Source organism: Microtus pennsylvanicus, chromosome 11 (assembly GCF_037038515.1).
Source record: "Microtus pennsylvanicus isolate mMicPen1 chromosome 11, mMicPen1.hap1, whole genome shotgun sequence".
Classification (NCBI taxonomy): domain Eukaryota; kingdom Metazoa; phylum Chordata; class Mammalia; order Rodentia; family Cricetidae; genus Microtus; species Microtus pennsylvanicus.
Window position 1 is genome coordinate 68,369,296 of NC_134589.1, and position 18,684 is coordinate 68,387,979.

Consider the following 18,684-nt stretch of genomic DNA (forward strand, 5'->3'; position numbering starts at 1 on the left):
GGATCTCAGCACTGGTCGGACCCTCGCAGAGCAGATGTCTTACCAGCTGAGCCTCTGCCTCCAGGCTACCATTTATCAAAAGTGAGAACTCAACCCTGTCACCTCTTCTCTAGGTGACCACTCTGTAGTTTCTGGAGCAGAGTGGTCTCCATGGACCCCTCACCCGGGAAAGCTGCACCCATTTCCTTGCTTATATTTTCTTTGGCTGGACTAAGACAACACAGCCCTTCTGTCCCATGCCAGCCTTCCTGCCGCCAGAACTCTTCAGGCCTCTCGCTGGCAGTGACAGTGGCCCCAGGGAGTGATTTGCTCTTTCTTGCTTCTTTTGTGATATAGACACTAACCACCCAGGCACCCCCTTAAAGTTGCCTAGAGTGATAGCTTCTAACCCACAGCCTTTGAGCAGAGGCAAACCTTGGGGCAGGATCCATGGGTATTCTTAGGCTAGTGCCTGTGAGGGGTGGACACAGACGTCCCATAAGCAAAACAGCTGCGGGGAGGGGGGTCATTGGTATTTGGACGCCAAAGTGCAGCGCTGTTACTGGGCAGAGGCCTCGGGGACCCCCAGGTTGAAGCATCAAAGATGCTCACCCTAACAAGTACTGCTCCCCTTTGACATTTCCCTGTAGAAAAGGACAGGCTCAAAACATCAAGGACTGGCTTTCTGAGAAAAACACCAGCGGACAGCCCCTCTGAAGGAGGCTCTGCCTGCAAGCTGAGGAAGCGTCGAAACTGGTTGGTAAACCTAGGCTGAGGTGGCAGGTGGTGGGATTTTGTGTGTAAGACATTCTCAGAGGTGCTGACAACAAGCTGTGGAGTCTAGGAAGGGTAGGAGGGGCCCCTGGCAATCCGTAACAGAGACAGTGACGAACCATTGTCTCCGCCAAGGAGTGTCTCCTCACCACACGTGCCATACAGGCTCTCTCCACAGTCCCTGCTGCATGCCAGACCCACCTGAGCCAGCTCCAAGCTGCTGAGGTGGCCACTGCCATCCGTATCCAAGTCCTTAAATAGCGACTCCACCAAGAGGCGCTTCTGGGAGGCGAGGTTCTGCCTGTTGGTTCCTTGTTGGAGTGGCTGTCTGCGGCTCTGGAGTGCCAGGAGGACGTTTTTGAGACGAGCGTAGCCAGCCATGGTGCACATGTCTCCTGAAAGAGAAGGGGTTGTTACATCAAATGTACCCTGCAGTCTTGAGACAGTGCTCCGCCATCAATACATTCACCCATCTCATTCCTCAGCAGCTGCTGGGCATTTCCAGTGTGCAGTGAACAGTGCCGCTGTCACGGGGGGGCTTGCCTGTCCATCTGCCCCCTTGAGCCACTGTCACGGAGGGGCCTTGCCTTTCCATCCGCCCCCTCCAGCCACTGTCACATCACGGAGGGGGCTTGCCTGTCCATCTGCCCCCTCCAGCCACTGTCACGGAGGGGGCTCATTTGTCCATCCTCCCCCTCCTCCAGCCACTGTCACGTCATGGAGGGGGCTTGCCTGTCCATCTGCCCACCCATCCAGCCTACTGATATCTAGTGAGTGCCTATATGAGTCAGGCAGAATGGGGAAATTCTTCCAGTGGAATCTGCCACTGTTGCCCCACAGTGTGAGGAAAACCAGCCCCATTTCATTCTGTCACAGTTTGCCTTTTGTCTTAATCCTATCTTAAAGGCTGCTTTTGAATCCTTGGCCTCATAGATTAGGGCGTTTTAGTTAACAGGGCTAATAATCCCCGCTTAAGGTAATTAGGTACACTCCCAGAGCTGGGTTACTTGGAAACAAGTGTGAGTACACAAGTCTACAACCAAGAAACAAAAGGAAGCTTTAGGAGATTAAACCGGAGCGCACAGCCCATTACTCTTAGGCCTTTTATCACGGGCGTGCTTGCTGAACGCACAGCATCGCACGGTGCTTTGGCAAATGAGGTCTGTGATGCGCTGTGACATGACATAGTTTATCTTGCTGGTGACAGGGCCACCATACAGGGCACAGTCAGTAAATGGGGGCTGCAGGGATGCCACAGAGCAGTGATCCTCCAGCCCTGCTTCCTATTTCCCCTGGGGACAACAAACACTTCCTGAGCCTGGCCTTGTTGAGTCTGGGGGGTGCTGGTGTGGGCTCCCCACCCTCTATTCTAAGATCAGTGGGTGCTGGGTATGGACCATCTGGGGTTCGGGCCTCTTCCCATGAATTCTAACACCAGTTGAAGCTGCTAGGTTAACCTCTCAGGACCAGACAGTGAACAGGCTTGAGTTTGGGGACCACTGGGTTTGTGAGTCCCAGCTCTGCTGCTTCCAGGTTGTGTAACCTGGAGTAAAGAGCCTCAGTGATTTCATCTGAGAACTGGGATAGTAATGCACCCCATGTGGGGACATTATGAGGGTTAATTAACATAGTCACATGTAGCTTTACTTTGAGCCCTTGCTCAGTGATTGGCAGCTGCCCTCCCACTTTTAGTTGTGGGAACCATGATGGGGAGAGCACATGCGCACAGAAGCTCCTCAGTGGGAAAGGGTGAGCAGCTGTTGCTCTCTCCTACCCTCCTTCTCTCATTGGAGAAGCCCTGGTGGCCGAAACACTTTTTCTTGCACTTGTTTGTGTGTCTAGATTTTCTTCCAATTTGGGGTCAATTGATTCTGGTCAGAAACAAATGCCTGTTACTATTTCCCTTGTGTGTTTATTTAGGAGAAAAAAAATCAATTGTTGTGTTCAATATAATCAAATATAATATATTTGCTCCTGGGAGTCACCACGCTCTGACACAAGGACTGTCTCTCATCCCCAGACCTGCTCACATCTTTTCTCTTGCGAGAGTCCCTGGCACCCATAGACATACCCCATTTTGAAACCTACATGGCTGTGGAGTATTGCACATGGCCTTCATGGCCTGGACTCATGGCAAAGCCAATATGGCTGGATTTTACTTCTCAAAAAATTATTTTGGGGAAAGAGTAGGGTGGTCTCTCCTGAGTCTAGTCCATCAGGCCTTTCCAAAGACGGGGAGTGCTGGGCTGGCAAACGGAGCAGACATAAGGGGATGGAGACGTAGCTGCTTAGCTGTTGGGGTAAGAGCTGGCAGAAGGGTCCATGTAGAGGGTGTGCATACACTGGAGGGCTGTCAGGTTTCCCCGGGGACAGGCACCTGTACCACATGTTGGGAAAGCTGGTGTCTACAGTGACTGGAGTGGTGTCAGTAGATTCCCTCGGACATGCTAGCCAGAGCCAGGCATCCCGAGAACCTGTGACAGCAGGGCCACCTGGAGGCTAGAGCAGGTAGGTAGGATGGGTAGTGAGCTCTTGGATTGCTGGTCTCCCAACCTTCTCAGGGCTTCTTGGTGCTGCCTGCTGCCCTGGAACAAGGGTTTATTGCTAGACAATCCACCATGGGCAGCTGGGGAGACCACAACGTGGAGCTGGGGGCTGTGGTAATATCTCAAGCTTTGCTTTCCTACCAAATCCTATAATTCTTCAGACGGGGAATGCAACTTAATTTTTGGAGTGCTTGCCTCGCATGCAAGAAGCCTTGGGGTCAATTCTCAGCACTGCATAAAGCCATGCCTGTTACCTTGGATTCCTGAGGTGGACGCAAGAGGATGAGAAGGCCATCCCCAGCTACATGGCAAGTTTGAGGCCAGCCTGGTTTATATGAGACCCCCGTCTCAAATACAGTTTTTCTGAGGACCTAGAGGCTTCTGTTATGTGTCTAGAAGTCAAGCTGGGAGCCCAGCTGAGTGTCGTGAGTCTCCAGGGTCATGTCCTATGCTGATCAGACCATATTGCTCCCAGCTGTGTAGCCGTTTGTATTGACATTCTATGTGTGCACGCTAAGGCTTTAAGAGTGTCTTAAGGAGTAGATCAGCTAAGGGGAGGGGGAGGGAAGGTGTGCAGGCCTGGACCTGTGGTGTGAGGACTGTGGAAGGAGGCAGAGGGAACAGCATGGTGTGCAGTGCACATACGAAGCACCTGGAGACCAGTGGAGCTAGAGAAACACTCATAGGTCTGTGGACAACATCGGGGCGGGAGACGGTGGATGGTCCATCTCAGAAGGACAGAGAGGTCATAGGCTGTGTGGGAGCCAGGGCAGGGATCCAGACACAGAAACCCAATGTTTCTAACTCTTGTCCTTCCTCTCCTTTCCTGAGGATTGCCCTTGCCTGACTTCTGCAGTGCTGGGTATCGAACTCAGGGCCTTGCGAGCACTAGGTAAGTATTCTACGACTGTGTTACACTGTGGCCTCTGGCAGGGAGTCTTTGATCTCTCTTCATTCCCAGAGCAGCCATGTTTCAAAGGAGTAGCACAGAGAACTCTGCCTAAACTCCAATCATTAAGTCACTTGCCTTGAGTCACTGAACTAACTCTTCTAGTCCTGTGCCCTCACCCCACACATTGATCTGAGGACGCAGCAGAGAAAGCCATCCACGTGTAGGGATTTATGTACCTACCAATGGAACCAATAACTTTAGAGTCTGTGGTCTACCCTCTCCTCCTGGGGCCACTCTTGGTGCTTCTCCTACAAATACGCCCTCCTGGGGACTCTATGTCACCATTCCATGCTATCCTCAGGTTTCTGAATTCAGTCTCAAGGTGAGCTTTCCTCTCTGACACAGGCTTGACGCCTGGATGCCTGTCTTCCTAGGAGGGTTCCCTGAGCCCTAGGCTTAGTGTCCACTTCACGATGCCCATTTTAGACAGCAGTGACCCAGCTCCACGGGACACGGCGCTCGTTTGCATCTGACAGACCTGTCTACCTGAGGCTCCAAATCCTGTTTCCAGAATTCAGTTTACCATGCGTCAACCTAAGCTCCATTCCTGGAACCTGTGTGGAGGTGGACAGAGAAGTGACTCTGTGAAGTTGTCCCGACTTCCACGTGATAAAAGAACAATGTATCAGTTGAAGAGATAAGCGGATATCCACGTGGATGCACACATAAAATCAAGTCAGGAGTGGTAATCACACCACCCAGGGGTCAGATCACCACAGGTGTGAGGCCAGCCTGGGTTATACAGTTTCTGGCCAGCCAGGAAGAGAGAGTGAGAGACCCTACTCAAAATGTAAAACAAACAGAAAAGAACCCAGAACAAGATGAATCATATCATCTATGTTCATTTAGTGTATGCAACTGATGTCAGCATGGTTGGTTGGAGGCTAAGCTAGCCTCTGCCTAGGGTTCCAGGAAGGGAGGGCACGTGACATCCTTGGAACAGAGCAGGGTCCAGCGTTAGTCTGAACTTCAGCACTCTTGACTTGAAGGGGACGGTTGCTGAAAGGTGTGTGGCATAGGCTTGGGTACGCACTACACACCCCTCTCTAGTCCATTTCCAAGGCTTCTTGGGCCAGCCTGGGGCAAGAGAGATTCAGAGCATAAATGTTACAGGCTACTGAACTGGGCCTGTGTGACGCTTCAACTTCACTGCCAAATTGACAGAATTGTCACTTAGGAGAGACACTTCTGAGGACGTATGTGAGGGAGTTTCCAAAGAGGCGGAGCTCTGAATGTAGGTGGCGCGTCCTATGGGCTGGGGCTTAAATTAAAAGGAAAAAGAGGAAGCCAACTGAGGACCAGCATCCATGTCTCTCTGCAATGTGGATGCAATGTGACTGGGACCACATATTCCTGTCCCCATGCCTTCCCCACCATAACAAGCTGCACCTTCAAACTGTGAGCCCAAATCAATTGGCCCTTAAGTCAATTTTGTCTGTCAATGAGAAGAGTAGCCAATACAACCAACACCAACATCTCTAATGAGCACTGCCTAGGGAGCCTGAGGACACCTAAGCTTGATGGGGTAGAGGGCCCTAGGCACCTTAACATCTTATAGCATCATGACATAAGAGAAACAATGGAAGGACTTTGATAAGGAATGGGACCATCCTGAGGTATCCTTTTGGTGACACTGGCAGGTTGCCCCCAGTGAGGAGAGATGCCGCTCGTTCATTTTTGTCTCATTCACTGAGATAGCTGACAACTAACCCTATAATATAGTCCCAAGGAATGAGGAAGCCATCTTGGATTTCTCACCCCCTTCCTTTTCCCAGGGCCGTTTCTATTCTGGGACCTCTCTAAGCCTGACAAGCTGTCAGAAGGCACCCACGTCACTTCCTGGCTGGTCTAGGGTCCCACCCACAGCAGAGGTTGTCCAGTTTGTCCCAGGATCCTCTTGCATCTAGACCAGGCTTTCTTTGACAGATAGAATATTGATCAGTGTACTGAGGAGCCCGGAGTGTGTTCCTATTTTTCTGTCAGAACTTGGTAATGAACTGCATTTATCAAGCCTGTTCTCCACAAGAAAGGTCAGCTGCAGATTTGGCTAAGCTGTCCCGACACCTCATTAATCTGGCTCCCTCAGTAACTGTCCCTCTTTGGAGATTCCAAAGTGTCCCCATTCTGGCCTTGCTCCCTCCATGTCGAGGGAGATGATCACAGCAGGAGCACAGACTTAGCTGCACTTAATATTTTGAGCAGAGGGAGCTAGGAAGCAGGGGTTGCCTCCAGAGCTAAGCGTCCATCAAAGGGACACCTGCTATTGCAAAACACAGGGATACAGGGGTGGAACTGGGGATATCCCGTCAGCCACGTGGCCTCTGGCAGACTGTGCCTCCAAAGGAATTGTCTCCATTCTTGGCTGTGGGTGGGGTTGGAGGACTCCAGAGAGTCAAGGGGAGGACAACATGGAGCAAAATGAGTGACACAGACAGGAATTGAGAAGCCCATGCTCTCAGAGTGCCTGCATGGAAATGGTGAGGAGGGCGTGCGTGCATGTGCGTGCGTGTGCATGTGTGTCTTGCTGCTTCCTCCTTCCTCACTGAGGCTGTTTCCCCCCAGGCCTTTAGTGAGCTCTCTCCCACCTCCTTCTCCACCACGTGTTTGCCCCACTTCCTCCACATCACCGTTCCATCAGTCCTTATCCACTCTGCTAAGTAGCAGGCACTCGTAAGTTCCCTGCTGGCCTGGTTTGCAGCGTCAAGCCCAGCCCCTGGCCTGTCACCTGAACCTGGGGGTTAGGGCTTAAACAGCTGTTAACAATGCCACTACCTCCACAGAGAAGGGAGGCAGAGGGGCTTGGGTAGTGTCACAATGCTGGGGGAGGGGTGGACACCTGAAGGTGATGGCACCGGTCCTCTATCATGTCAGCTCTCTGAGTGCAATGTAGGTGCAGGGGGATAACTCCTGAGTGTGGGCACGTGGCTTTGCTCATGCACAGTCAAAGTTTCTTGGGATGGCCAGGGTCTATGGGTCTTACATCACCCAGTGGATGCTCCTAAGCCTGCACAACTGGCCCTACAGGGTGAACTCCAGCATGGCCATCCTGGGAGTGGGGGCAGGGTGGCCAGTCACAGGGAGCATGGACACTAGGTTACATAGAAGGGTCTCTTCTGGTGGGCACAAGGTGGCTCCCTGAAAATGAACTGGGAGAGGAAGCAGAAGAAAATTTCTTCTCTCTTCTCTCCAGTGTGGCCAAGAGGAGAACGTTAAGGAAGGCCTGAGGGTGCATTCAGCTATGAATAGTGTTAGGAAACTCCCCTTCCCTTACTTGGACTCTGCCCAGTAAATGTGCAGAAAAGTAGTCCAGAGACCCTCTGGGCCTGGGCAGAGCACGGTACCCAGGCAGGACGTGAGGGTGCAGTGGCTTGGGAAACCCCAAGGTTGCTCTAAAGACCCCAGGCCTGAGGCTGGAGCTGGACACAGATGTCTGTCTTGAGGTCACTGGTCAGCCCTGGACTCAGGCAACCTCTACCACTGTCCTGCAGAGAGGACCAGGACTCGGACCGCCCAGTGTCATCTCTTGGTAGCTTTTCTTTCTGGGACCTGCGTGAGGAGCAGCTCATAGGCTGAAAGTGAATCGCCCTTCCGTAGATCTGAACACCTGGTTCCCAGTTGTCGACATTCTTTGGAAAGTTGTGGACCATTTAGGAGATGGTTCCTCAGAGGAGGAGGTGGGCCTTGGGGTTTATAGCCGACTTCCCGTCTACTCCCTGCTTCTGATTGGGGGATACTTGGTAACAGGACACCTTGTGTTCTTGCTGAGATGGGCTGTGCCCTCAAACCGTGACCAAAATCAACTCTTTTTCTCCCTCAGGTCACTTCCTGCCAGGTATTTCGTCACAGAAGGAGAAATGTAAGTAACATGGAGGGGAAGGGGAGAGGGAAGGGCTGGGTTAGGGACTATGGGCTCTGCTCAAGGAGCCACTGGGGGTTCATAGACCACTGCTTCAATACCCACACAGGGGCCACATGCATTGGAATACAGCTGCCTTTGGTCAGGCAGGGTGGCCCGGCTCCTTCCAGGCTGTAACTAGAGTTTAGAGCCTTAGAACCACACCTGGCAACACCCTCAGAGGGCTTGAGGGACAGCACAGGACTCCATCCTTCTGTCTGCCCTTCGGTTTGCTCACAGGCAGTCTCCTCTCCCCTCCAAAATAGCTGTCCTGCCTCTCCCGTCCCCTGACTGTCACATTTTGCCCTGACAATTCTGTGGTTTTTACCACCAAAGCAGAAATTCTGTGTAATCGTCTGGCACCCACATTCCCACCCAAGTGGTTGTGTTATCTATCCCAGCCTCGGTCGCCATGTGTCATTTTGAGGTCTATTTTGAAACCGCTAAGCTGTGCAAAGAACAAGATGCATTTTGCTCCCAGATCTAATTCACGAGACATCGCGGCTGTGCTGGAATTTAGCTTAAGAGGAACAGATGTTTCACTTGATGTAAATTCATGCACATTAACAATCTTTCAGCTGCCATTTCTGGGAAAATTCAATTAACAATAAATGCCACAACCAATGGGCTTATCTTTTGGATACGTTTTCGCTAACGTGATACAGTTCCTCAGATGGTGTTGACGGAGCCACAGAATCCTAAGAATTCCAGAAACGGTGAAACACACAAGACACGGGCCGCCTTACAGTCCCCAAACCTAACGAGACTGATGTTCCCAAAGTCATACCACCTGGTGACCCAAAGCCGGGTCTTGGGGCTGCTAAGTGGACCAGTTACTATGACCTCTACTCCAGCATACAATGGAGTTGTCCATGCTTGTCCGTGGCCTCACCTGAAGCCACTTATATCTCCAGCCTCCTTTTATAATCTGTGCTCACTCCTACTGCCTATGAAAGCGATTCAAGCTGACGCCCCTCTAGAGAGCCTGGAAGGGGCATCCAAAGGGATTAAGTGAGAAAGGGAATCCAGGCTACACCAGAGTGTAGGCATCTTGCCCTAGGGGATTGGGAAAGGGAGGAAGAAGAGGGAGAGAAAGATGGAGGGGGGGAGGAAGGGAGGGAGGGAGAGAGAGAAAGAGAGAACATGAAACATATCTTCTAATGTGCTAGCCTAGCCCTCCACCTAGGAGTAGGAACAGGAAAGCATGGCCACAGGATGGAGTTCGTCTTGTATCATGGATCTGCCAGCTGTCACAGTCATGACTAGATTTGTAGCTGAAAGGATTGGTTCTTGCAAAGGTCACCTGCTGGCATTTGGCCAGGCCATATCTTGGACCAGGTGTTTGGCAGGCTGGCATCCTGCCAGCCAGTGATTGCTAAGGAGAACTAAATGGTTGAATGGTAACATCTTCTTAGATGTCACAGGGATCTCCAGGATGCAGCCACTCATCTTCCCAGAACTCAGTGGGAGTGGGATCAGGCTAGGAAGCTGTCCCTGGCTAGTCTCCACCTGGTCTTTCCCTGGGGTGGTGATGGGGGTGCCCATTTGTCATTTCAGTTGATGGTGAACTTTCTAGGTTGAAAGCACAAAGTCTGTTTGGGGACCACGAAGAGAATCTGCATATCTAGGGCTTTGCACGATCTGCAATGCATAACACACACACAGACAAACACGCAAGCATGCACGCACATTCCTGTGCCCGCATGTGCATGAGCAGATCTCACACTTGAATTCCCAAATTCACTGGACTGGGACTAGCCAAACCCACACCCACACCTCATGTGGACAAAACATTTCAGGCCTCACCCCAGAACCTGGCGAGTTAAATGATGCAGAGCTACGAAGACCTTTGTTAGGTAAGTGCTACACTGGCTCACGAATGCGGGGTTCAGTTGGTGTTGCCACACAATCTGCTACTTGACATTTACAGCCCTCACTTTTATTCCTATTAAAGAAAGCAAAATTGGCTAGATTCCTGGGAGAGGGATCACCGACGCTTTTTATGGCTGACTGGAACATCCATCAGGTGCCCCAGAGTGAAGGAATAATGTTTGGGAATTTGTATAAACGCGAAAGCCCTCTTGGCATTAAGAACTTCACTTTTTACTGCTGTGTTAGTTGAGCCCCCACCTCCGCCATCCACTCACCCTAAGAAATCAGTTACTTTGGGGATGTGGGCACTAGCTCTTCACAGACTCAGGGAGGGGCTTGTCTCAGTGGTCTTTTTAGAAGCCCAGCCGCTGGCCACTCCCAGCCTCACCCCTCATCTGCACTTGGAAGCAGCAGGAGAGCTGGGGTCAGGGAACAGCTCGATGGGGAAGTTGGAGGGAATGAATGAGGTGAGAAGCTTCCTTGCAAGACTGACCCCCCCCCGCCTCCCCACTGGACATCTGGCCAGGGAAAGAGTAGGGCTGTTGGGGTGGGACTATCTTGACTCCCCAGGTGTCAACCATAGCAAAAATGCTCTTTCTCGACACTTAAAGCTGCCATAGTCGTCAAGTATCGACCAGATTGACGGATAGAGTACATACATCTCCGGAAGCAGCCGAGGCTGGGGCTGTCGCTCCCTCAGGTAGTGGCTGAGACAAGAGCTACCAGGTTCAAGGGTAGGGTTCAGTTTCCGAACCAGACAGAGCAGGAACACTTAATTCTCATGTGAGTTGAAGGATGCATCAGGAGGGCATGCACTGTTCTTATCAAGAGTTCCTGGGAGACAGCACGCAGCTCTGTGCGTGCGTGCATGTGTGTGTGTGTGCTTTCTATTGCCACAATGATGTGAAGGAAGTCTTCACGACATGTGAAGGGTCATGGCAGCTTCATCCCGCTCAACCAGCCTTTGGTGGCCAGCCAGGAATCTCATTTGAGGTTTTGAAGACCCTAGTCATGGAAGTAAAAGACTGGCCGTGTGAGAAGACGGAGCAGGCCAGAGTGCCAGATGGTGTCTCACTGCTTGGCACTGCCTGAGGGATTATCTCAGGGCTTCTTGCTTACACACAGCAATTGTCAGCCTCTCAGTTGAGCCAAAAAGCCACTAGATTGTAAGGACTGCGGGCAGAGCCTCCTCTTTGTGGTGAGGGGCATGTATTGATGCCAGGGAGGAGCTACGCTCAAAATACGAACGCTCTGGGCGTTTTGCTGGTAGGAACTCCACGGAGCTGGAGAAGCTGCCTCCCGATGGTCTGTAGAGACCAGTCCTGCCCTAGCCTGAGCTCCTGGGAAAACAGCATTTCAGAGAGCAAGCTGAACAGGTTTAGACTTGACAGGATTTGGGGATTTCCTGGTGTTTCGAGCTTGCTCTTTACTTCCCTGTGTTCGGAGATTGATAGTAAATCCCAGGTCAAAACCAAACAAAGCTGCTGGGAACTCTGAGCCAGATCAGAAGGGCTATAGGTAGAACCTGGGTATACGTGAAGTACTGGGGTTATAGGATGCAGGGGAGATGGCTTCTCTCCTACAGGCTGCCTCTGGGCGCTGTTCAGTCTGGGAACTTCCAGAATGCAGCAGCTTATGGAGGAGCTGTCAAAAACCTCACCTTTGTGGATGTCACACCCAGGTGGCACATTTGGGGTTTTTATCCCGAAGCCTCTAAGCAGGTCACAGACATCCGGGAGCAGGGCCTGGACATGCGCAGTGAGTGGTCTGTGAGGGAAGTAGGCAGGATGGATGGGAGAGGACCCTGGGTGCTCTCCTCTGAGTTCCCACAAAGCATCTTGCCCAACCAGCTGAGTTATTCTGGTCACATCTCAGCCTGGCTGGCTGCGTGGTGTTTGTGGTGTGCCCTCTGAAACGCCACGGACGCGGCAGCGGGATGGGAGTGTGAGGATAGGCCGGCTCTTGCTACATTCCCGCACCAAGAAATCCCTTTGGCCCTCTCTGCCTTCCATATTTATAAGTTCTCCAAGCCCCAGAACGGCCTCCTAGCTGCCTTAGGCAAGCATGGAAATGGATTCAGAAGCTTTGAAAGGGCTCAGGGTTCAAGGAGACGATGGAGGCAAGAGGGCTGTGCCTGAATTCCCCGAGGAAGTAGGAACACATCTGGAAGCGTGCCAGGACCTGGAGAAGTGGGAGCAGTGGCATGCAGCCTGAGGCAAGAGAGTACCCTGCCTACCTGTGCCCTGTGTCTGTAGCGCAGCCTCTGTGTACTACGGACACACACCTGTTGCCTCAGGACAGGCGCGTCTACATTCTTTGGGGTCAGACTTTGAGAATGTAGTTAGACAAAGATATCTCACAAAGTTTTGATGTAGAAATACACTGTGCTGCTCCCCCACCTCCGTGTGTGTGTGTGTGTGCGTGTGTGTGTGTGTGTGCGCGCGTGTGTGTGCACGTGCGCGTGTGTCTGTATACACTTGCATGTCAGGAATTTCTCAGAAATCCCATCTGATAATGCTATTGGCTACTAAACCAAGAGCCAGCAGTGAAAAAGTCAATCATTTCCTGACCTTGAGTTTTGTTTCCCTCATCAACAGTGCTCTAAGGAGAATAATGTCCTTCCTGGTGGGACTTTCAGGAGGAAAGTGTGACCCACAACCTAAGGGTCAGTGTAGAGAAAACAGTGGGGACACCTCACACTCATAGGGTTTGATTTACCCTCCTGCTGGCAGTGGGAGGCATCGCCCCCTCTATCTCTGCTTCTCACACACAGAGCTGTGGATTTGGGCTTGTATTCCAGAGACGATGGCCCTATGCCAGCAGCTTAGTCGCAGCCCCGTCTCCCTCCTGGCTTGCCTGTTAGCCAGTCCACCATGGCTTCCAGGCCACAGAACACAAGAGCAGGTAAAGGTTTTGGAATGATGTAGCTAACTCCTTATTTACAGATTAGGAAAGAGACCCAGAAGACAGAGGCCCAGCCTAAGGGTCAAGGCTCCGGTGACAGAGACACAACACGGCCTGCCATTTGTTGTGGCACACTCTTGGGGGCATTTTCTTCTCAGTGACTCCTTCCTTCTGCTCTAATTTCAGCCATCCAGATCTTGCACAGACCCCTCCAGATGTGAGAATAAAGCCAGGGACAGGGATGGGAGGCTGAGATGGGAGAGGGGAGGAGGCTCCACAGCCCAAGGAAGCTGTAAGAACCCTGGGCATGCCCGAGGCTTCTTACTGGCAAGTCTTATCTTCACGAACACACTGGGTCATGCTGCCATTTCTTGTCAGATCCTTGGCTTAGAGATTCAGGAGTCTGGATTTAGCCGTATGCAGCGCCCAGGAAACCAGAGTCTACAAGGATGGGGTTGCCAATCTTTTAATTGAGAGAAGTGACCTGTAGCCAACTCCCTTTGAGGAGACAGAGTCACCTTCATGGAGGGCATTTCCATAGGAAGCAGACACTGACCTGTGGGCTACCAGAGAACAGGCAGACCCCAGCTTAAGCCAAGAGATGCTGGTGCACTGTGCCTGACCCCTGAAAAGCCAGGTTTCATGGAATTCCTAGCCATTGCCTAAGGCTGAGAGTGGACAGGACAGCTCTATTTTCACTCTGCTATCTCTTAAAATTCGCAATTTCCTCTTCCTCTGGGTGCAGGGCCCAGAAATAGTCCAACTTCTAAGGATATATTGCAACTGAGCCTATTTAATTCCTACGTGGTTGCTGACATTGCTTCCAGCAGAGCCCAAACCACAGTGGCCAGTTGTCAGGAACGCTTACTGGATCAGTTTTTCTTTACGGGACCATTCGCCTTCTATCTTCTTCCCCGTGTCTTCCCGGACACTACTTTACTCGGTACTAGGTTAAAATACGTGGTCAAAGGCAGCTTATGGGCGGAAGGGCTTATTTTGGTTCACAGTTTGAGAGCAGAGCTCACCCTGGTGGGAACGTCTAGTGGCAGGAGCTTGAGACAGCTGGTCACATTGTTTTCGGCCAGGAAGGGGAGAGACGGCTGCTGGTGCACGGGCCTCTTTCTCCTTTTTATTAAATCTTGGATCCTAGTCCATGGGATGGTGCCACCTACATTCAGGGTGAGTCTTCTCCCTTCAATTAGCTGAATCTATTGTTCTGCATGGACACGCCCAGAGGCTAAGAACCTAAGCTAGAAATCCCCCCCCCATGTACCTGGAGGCTAGCTTCCTGGAGGATGGATGCTAGATCCTATCAGGCTGAAAATCCACGCTCACCATCACATCCCTGAACACACACTGTTGGCCTCTGCCCTGTTTGACTTGTACCTCCCTCTCTTTTGAAAGCCTACTGGGCAGTAGCTGTGCTCGGGTAGAGCCTTGAGTGTGCCCTGCACTAGGGCACTCCGGGGTGCTGGTAAGACTGCCCCCTGGCTTGGGCTCTGCTGGTTGCGCAGATGTGTTCTATGGGGAAAGCTCATGAGATTGACGTTTATGGCGCTTTCTCTGTGTGTTGGATGTTAGTAATTGCTGTAGTTAGCAGGCAGCCTGGGAGCTGGCAAGATTGCTCAGCACTCGTTATGTAAGTGTGAGGCCCAGAGTTCAGATCTCTAGAAACCCACAGAAATGATAGCTGGGTACGGCAGTCTGCCTGCCATTCCAGCCTTGGATGGTAGAGATAGGGGATCCCAGCTGGCTAGGAAGATGAACGTTATCAGTGACCTCTGGGTTTGACTGAGAGACCTTGCCTTAACAAGTAAGGTAGATGAGTGATTGACAATGACCCCTGATGTCCATTGTGGTCCTCAGCATGCATGTGTACACAGGCACATGTGTCCACACACTTGCAAAAACATGCATACATAAAAAGAAAAAAAAGTCACCTATTGTATCTCAACAACTGAAAGACACTAATTACATACCTCAGCCAAACCCAAGCTTGGGGACATGGGAGGGTGGATACCAGGGTTCCCACAGTTGGTCAAAGACATGGAAATAGCATGACTTTGGCTTATTGGCCTCCAATACTCTGCCTTTGGTCAGCAAGACATCCAGAGCTGAGCATGCCTTCCATTAGAAACTGGGTTGCCCATCCTCCCCATCATGGTCATTTCTTGAGTCTTCTGGACTCAAGGCTGCATATGAAAGCACGGATTTGCTGAGTATCAAAGGAGGAAGGATGCTGGAGCCTAGGGGTCGGGGATCCCAGTGGACATCCTCACATCCTGGCCTCACTCTATCCTCTGCTCCTGAGAGAGCACGAGGGACTAGATCCAGGAACCAGGACGATGTGCTCTGCCCCCAGGCTACCAGGGATTGAAATGAAGACCTGGGCATAGCTGCATCTCTCACCACTAAGGCTCTGGCTTTTGGTTCACAGGACACAGATATTAAAGACTTTCTGTCCAGAAGGAACTAACATGGGTCCGGATATCTTCATCGCATGGCCAAGTCATACCTGATTCAGCGCTAAGTTGGGCATGGACAGTCCCAGCCTGACTTCCTCTCAGCTTTGCTTAGTCAGATCCTCCACCTGAAATGGCTCCTGTGGCCGAGTCCTGACTTGTGTTTGTTGGAAAAATCGTGTTTCCTTTATGTCTACAGTGTCTTCCCTGGGTAGCCTCTGCTTGCTGGAACAGTCAAGTTCCAGGTAGCACAGTTCACTGACCAGTGTTATTAGGTTTCTTTCGGCTGTGGAGGGTAACACCCACCCGCAGATGGGGCCTCACGAACCGCTTGCAGGACCCGCTAAGACTGTCTGGACTTGTTACACCTACCGTGCCCACAAGAGCTGTCTGGCACCTGTGCTGACAGACCAATTAACCCTAGGCACTCCCCTTTCAGCTTGCTTACACAGAGGGAGTAGAGGAAAGCGCACTCCACCCCAGGAGATAATTTATAACCATGCTGAACATTTGGCTTGACAGGCATCCGTGACCTGGAAGCCACCTGTGCTGAGGATTCATAAGCATGAGAATTACTGTCTGGGCTTCTGGATTTAACTTTAGATTTCAAGTTGAACACTAAAGTGTTCTGAATGGAATAGCAGTCCCCCTTCATGTTAAGGCCCCCCAAAACACACCTGGTTGTCCTCAGTTGGCCTTAGAGGACCCCCCCACTCCCCACATGCACCACTTCCTCTATAGAATACACAGAAGGGATGGCACCATGGACTACATTACCAGCCAAGACAGGGCTAGGAGACTGATTAGAGAAGTCATGCCCAGACTTGTAACGAAGGCCCCATATCCATTCCTCCCTCTTGGTCACCTACTAGCCTTCTTCCTACCTATCCGGTCCAGTGACACATTGTCCTAGGGCTCCAGCAGGCCTGACTCTCAGAGCCTTGCCCGTCCCTCAAGCTAGCTATGTTCTTCATCCACTCCGGCATTTGGTATCTAATGGTGGGTGGGAAGAAATGCCAGTGAGTTGAGCCACACTGTATATCCTCCAGAGCACAGCTGCTTCTGTGCAGACCCACGGGATGTGATGGGGGTCATACAGAGAGACAACAGATAGTATGTGTTCAACACACATGACCTCTGATATGATGGGTGATTTGAACAATCCATTAGCACCCCCCTGCTTTGTGGGGAAGAGAGCCATGGGCACCTGTAGCTTCTGGGCACAGGTCTGCATTCAGGGAGTCTGTTGGTGTCTTAGGGTTTTATTGCTCTCAAGAGATACCATGACCATGGCAACTCTTATAAAGGAAAACATTTAACTGGGGCAGCTTACATAGTTTAATAGTTTCAGTCCATTCTGGTCATGGTGGGAAGCATGGTGGCATGCAGGCAGGCATGGTGCTGGAGAGGGAGCTGAGAGTTCTACATCTCGATCCGCAAGCAGCAGGAAGAGACAGTGAGACATTCTTCCTACTCCAACAAGGCCACACCTCCTAATAGTGTCACTCCCTATGGGCCTATGGGGACCCACTGCATTCAAACTACTACAGTGGGGTAGAGGCTATAAGCCCATACTGCTTGACTTGGGTAAACAGTCTGGGTAACTGTAGCCCACAGCTTGCTCTTGGACGTGGGCAAAACCAGGTCTCAGTTCTAGGATGAAGAGGTTAACCAGGAAGGGGAACCATAGCTGAGTTCTAGAAGGTTCCATGTGTCTGTGGTCCAAATGATAAGGCTAAGGAAGTGACCATTTCAATTGCCATCAGAAGGACAGGCTCTTCTGCTGCTAACCCATTCATAGACTTATCTGGGTCCTGCGTGATAAGGGGAGACTAAAAGGAATGTGTGCTTCGTGATTCTCTGGGGTGTATAAGCATAAGACGACAGTCCATGACACCCCCAAGGAGTGGACCCACATCCACTTATCAGGATTATATCAACCCCAACAAACGGCCACCATTATAGCTTTTAAATGGCTCCATGAAGCTAATGGATCCCAGGAAACAGAGGAAGACTAAAAGAAATGAGAGAATCGGCTGACTTGAAAACTTCAGACGAGAACACTGGCAATAATTCCATTTTAGATGCTACCCATTTCTTTCAAGAGATTCTTTGCCCAGCTCATGCTTCTGAGTCCCCAGTTTGACAGAACACAGTAGACACCATAGGCTTTTTAGTTTCCAATCTGCACCAGGTAGCTAAGGACTGCTAACCCATTCATCAAGAGAGCAAACCAAAGCTAGGGAAGTAGCCTTTTACATATCATTTCTGGGGACTTAGAGTCCCTTTTACTCTCTCAAACAGACTAGGCATCCCTCAGAGCCCTGGCTACCACAGCTGTGGCCTTGCCCCATTTGGCAAAGTCCTGATCCCCTGAGTCTTGTTGGCACCCGGCTGGGTTAGGCCTCCTGCCCTGTGTCTGCAGAGCACTGACTGTTTCTGCCTCTCTTCCTTCTACTTGTTGATCACATATCGTCTGTCTTCAAAAGAGAGCCAGCAGGGGTCCTGGCGTATGACAAGCCAATGAAAGAATGAACAAATGCATAGACAGACAACTTAGTTCCTAGCCTTCTTCTACTGAGACAGATATGCCCTGTCACCTTCAGAATGCCACATGATAGTCACCTGCCTACACAGACACGAAAAGTTCCTGCTCATAGCCTTCTCTAAGTCTTCACTGGGCCCAACCCCTTCCCAAGTGAGGACAGGGACAGAGAAATGGTGACAGTCCCCGCAGGACAGCCTGGAACACCAGGGTCTGAGTTTCGCACTGGGTGCTGGTGAGCCTGGAGACTCAGAATCTTCCTCTCATCTTCCCCCTTGTGCGCTTATAGTCTGGATCTTGAGGACAATTTTCTTAGACTTTAAAAGTAAAACCCAAGGGCAAGCAAGCTGGAGATATTGACAGCTGCTTGCAGGAGAAATACGGAGAAGAGAAAGAGAGAGGGCCATGCTGGCTAAGTCGGCAGGGTTGGTGGTCAACCATGTGTTGGACAAATAGCTGTAAAAGGTTTGGGGCGCTTTAGAGAAAAACAGGGATCCCAACTAACTAGAAAAAGCACATTTAGATTCTGGCCATCATCCAAAAGAAAGAGAAAGGAGAAGAGAAAGGTCAACTTCTACCTCTCTGAATCAGGATTCAGAGGTGTGGGTGGATCCAACCAAACCTTATGCTGGTTCTGGAGAGTGTGCAGGGCATGGAGATCCTGGGAAGGGAAAGTAATTATTTCATCAAAGGAATAATTATTCCTCCCATCTCTTTGGCATAACTTATATCCACCTTCTGGAGGGGCAGTCCAG

The 18,684-nt window shown here is 51.1% G+C and overlaps 1 protein-coding gene across 1 annotated transcript in view; it reads right to left on the reverse strand.

Annotated features, from left to right (window-relative positions):
• The window catches only part of Fstl4 (follistatin like 4), a 421,500-nt gene that overhangs the window by 114,792 nt on the left and 288,024 nt on the right, over positions 1-18,684 (reverse strand). Inside the window, exon 5 of the mRNA XM_075992673.1 lies at positions 955-1,148. Within this exon, the coding sequence (XP_075848788.1) occupies positions 955-1,148 (194 nt within the window). The remainder of the gene's footprint in view (positions 1-954; positions 1,149-18,684) is intronic.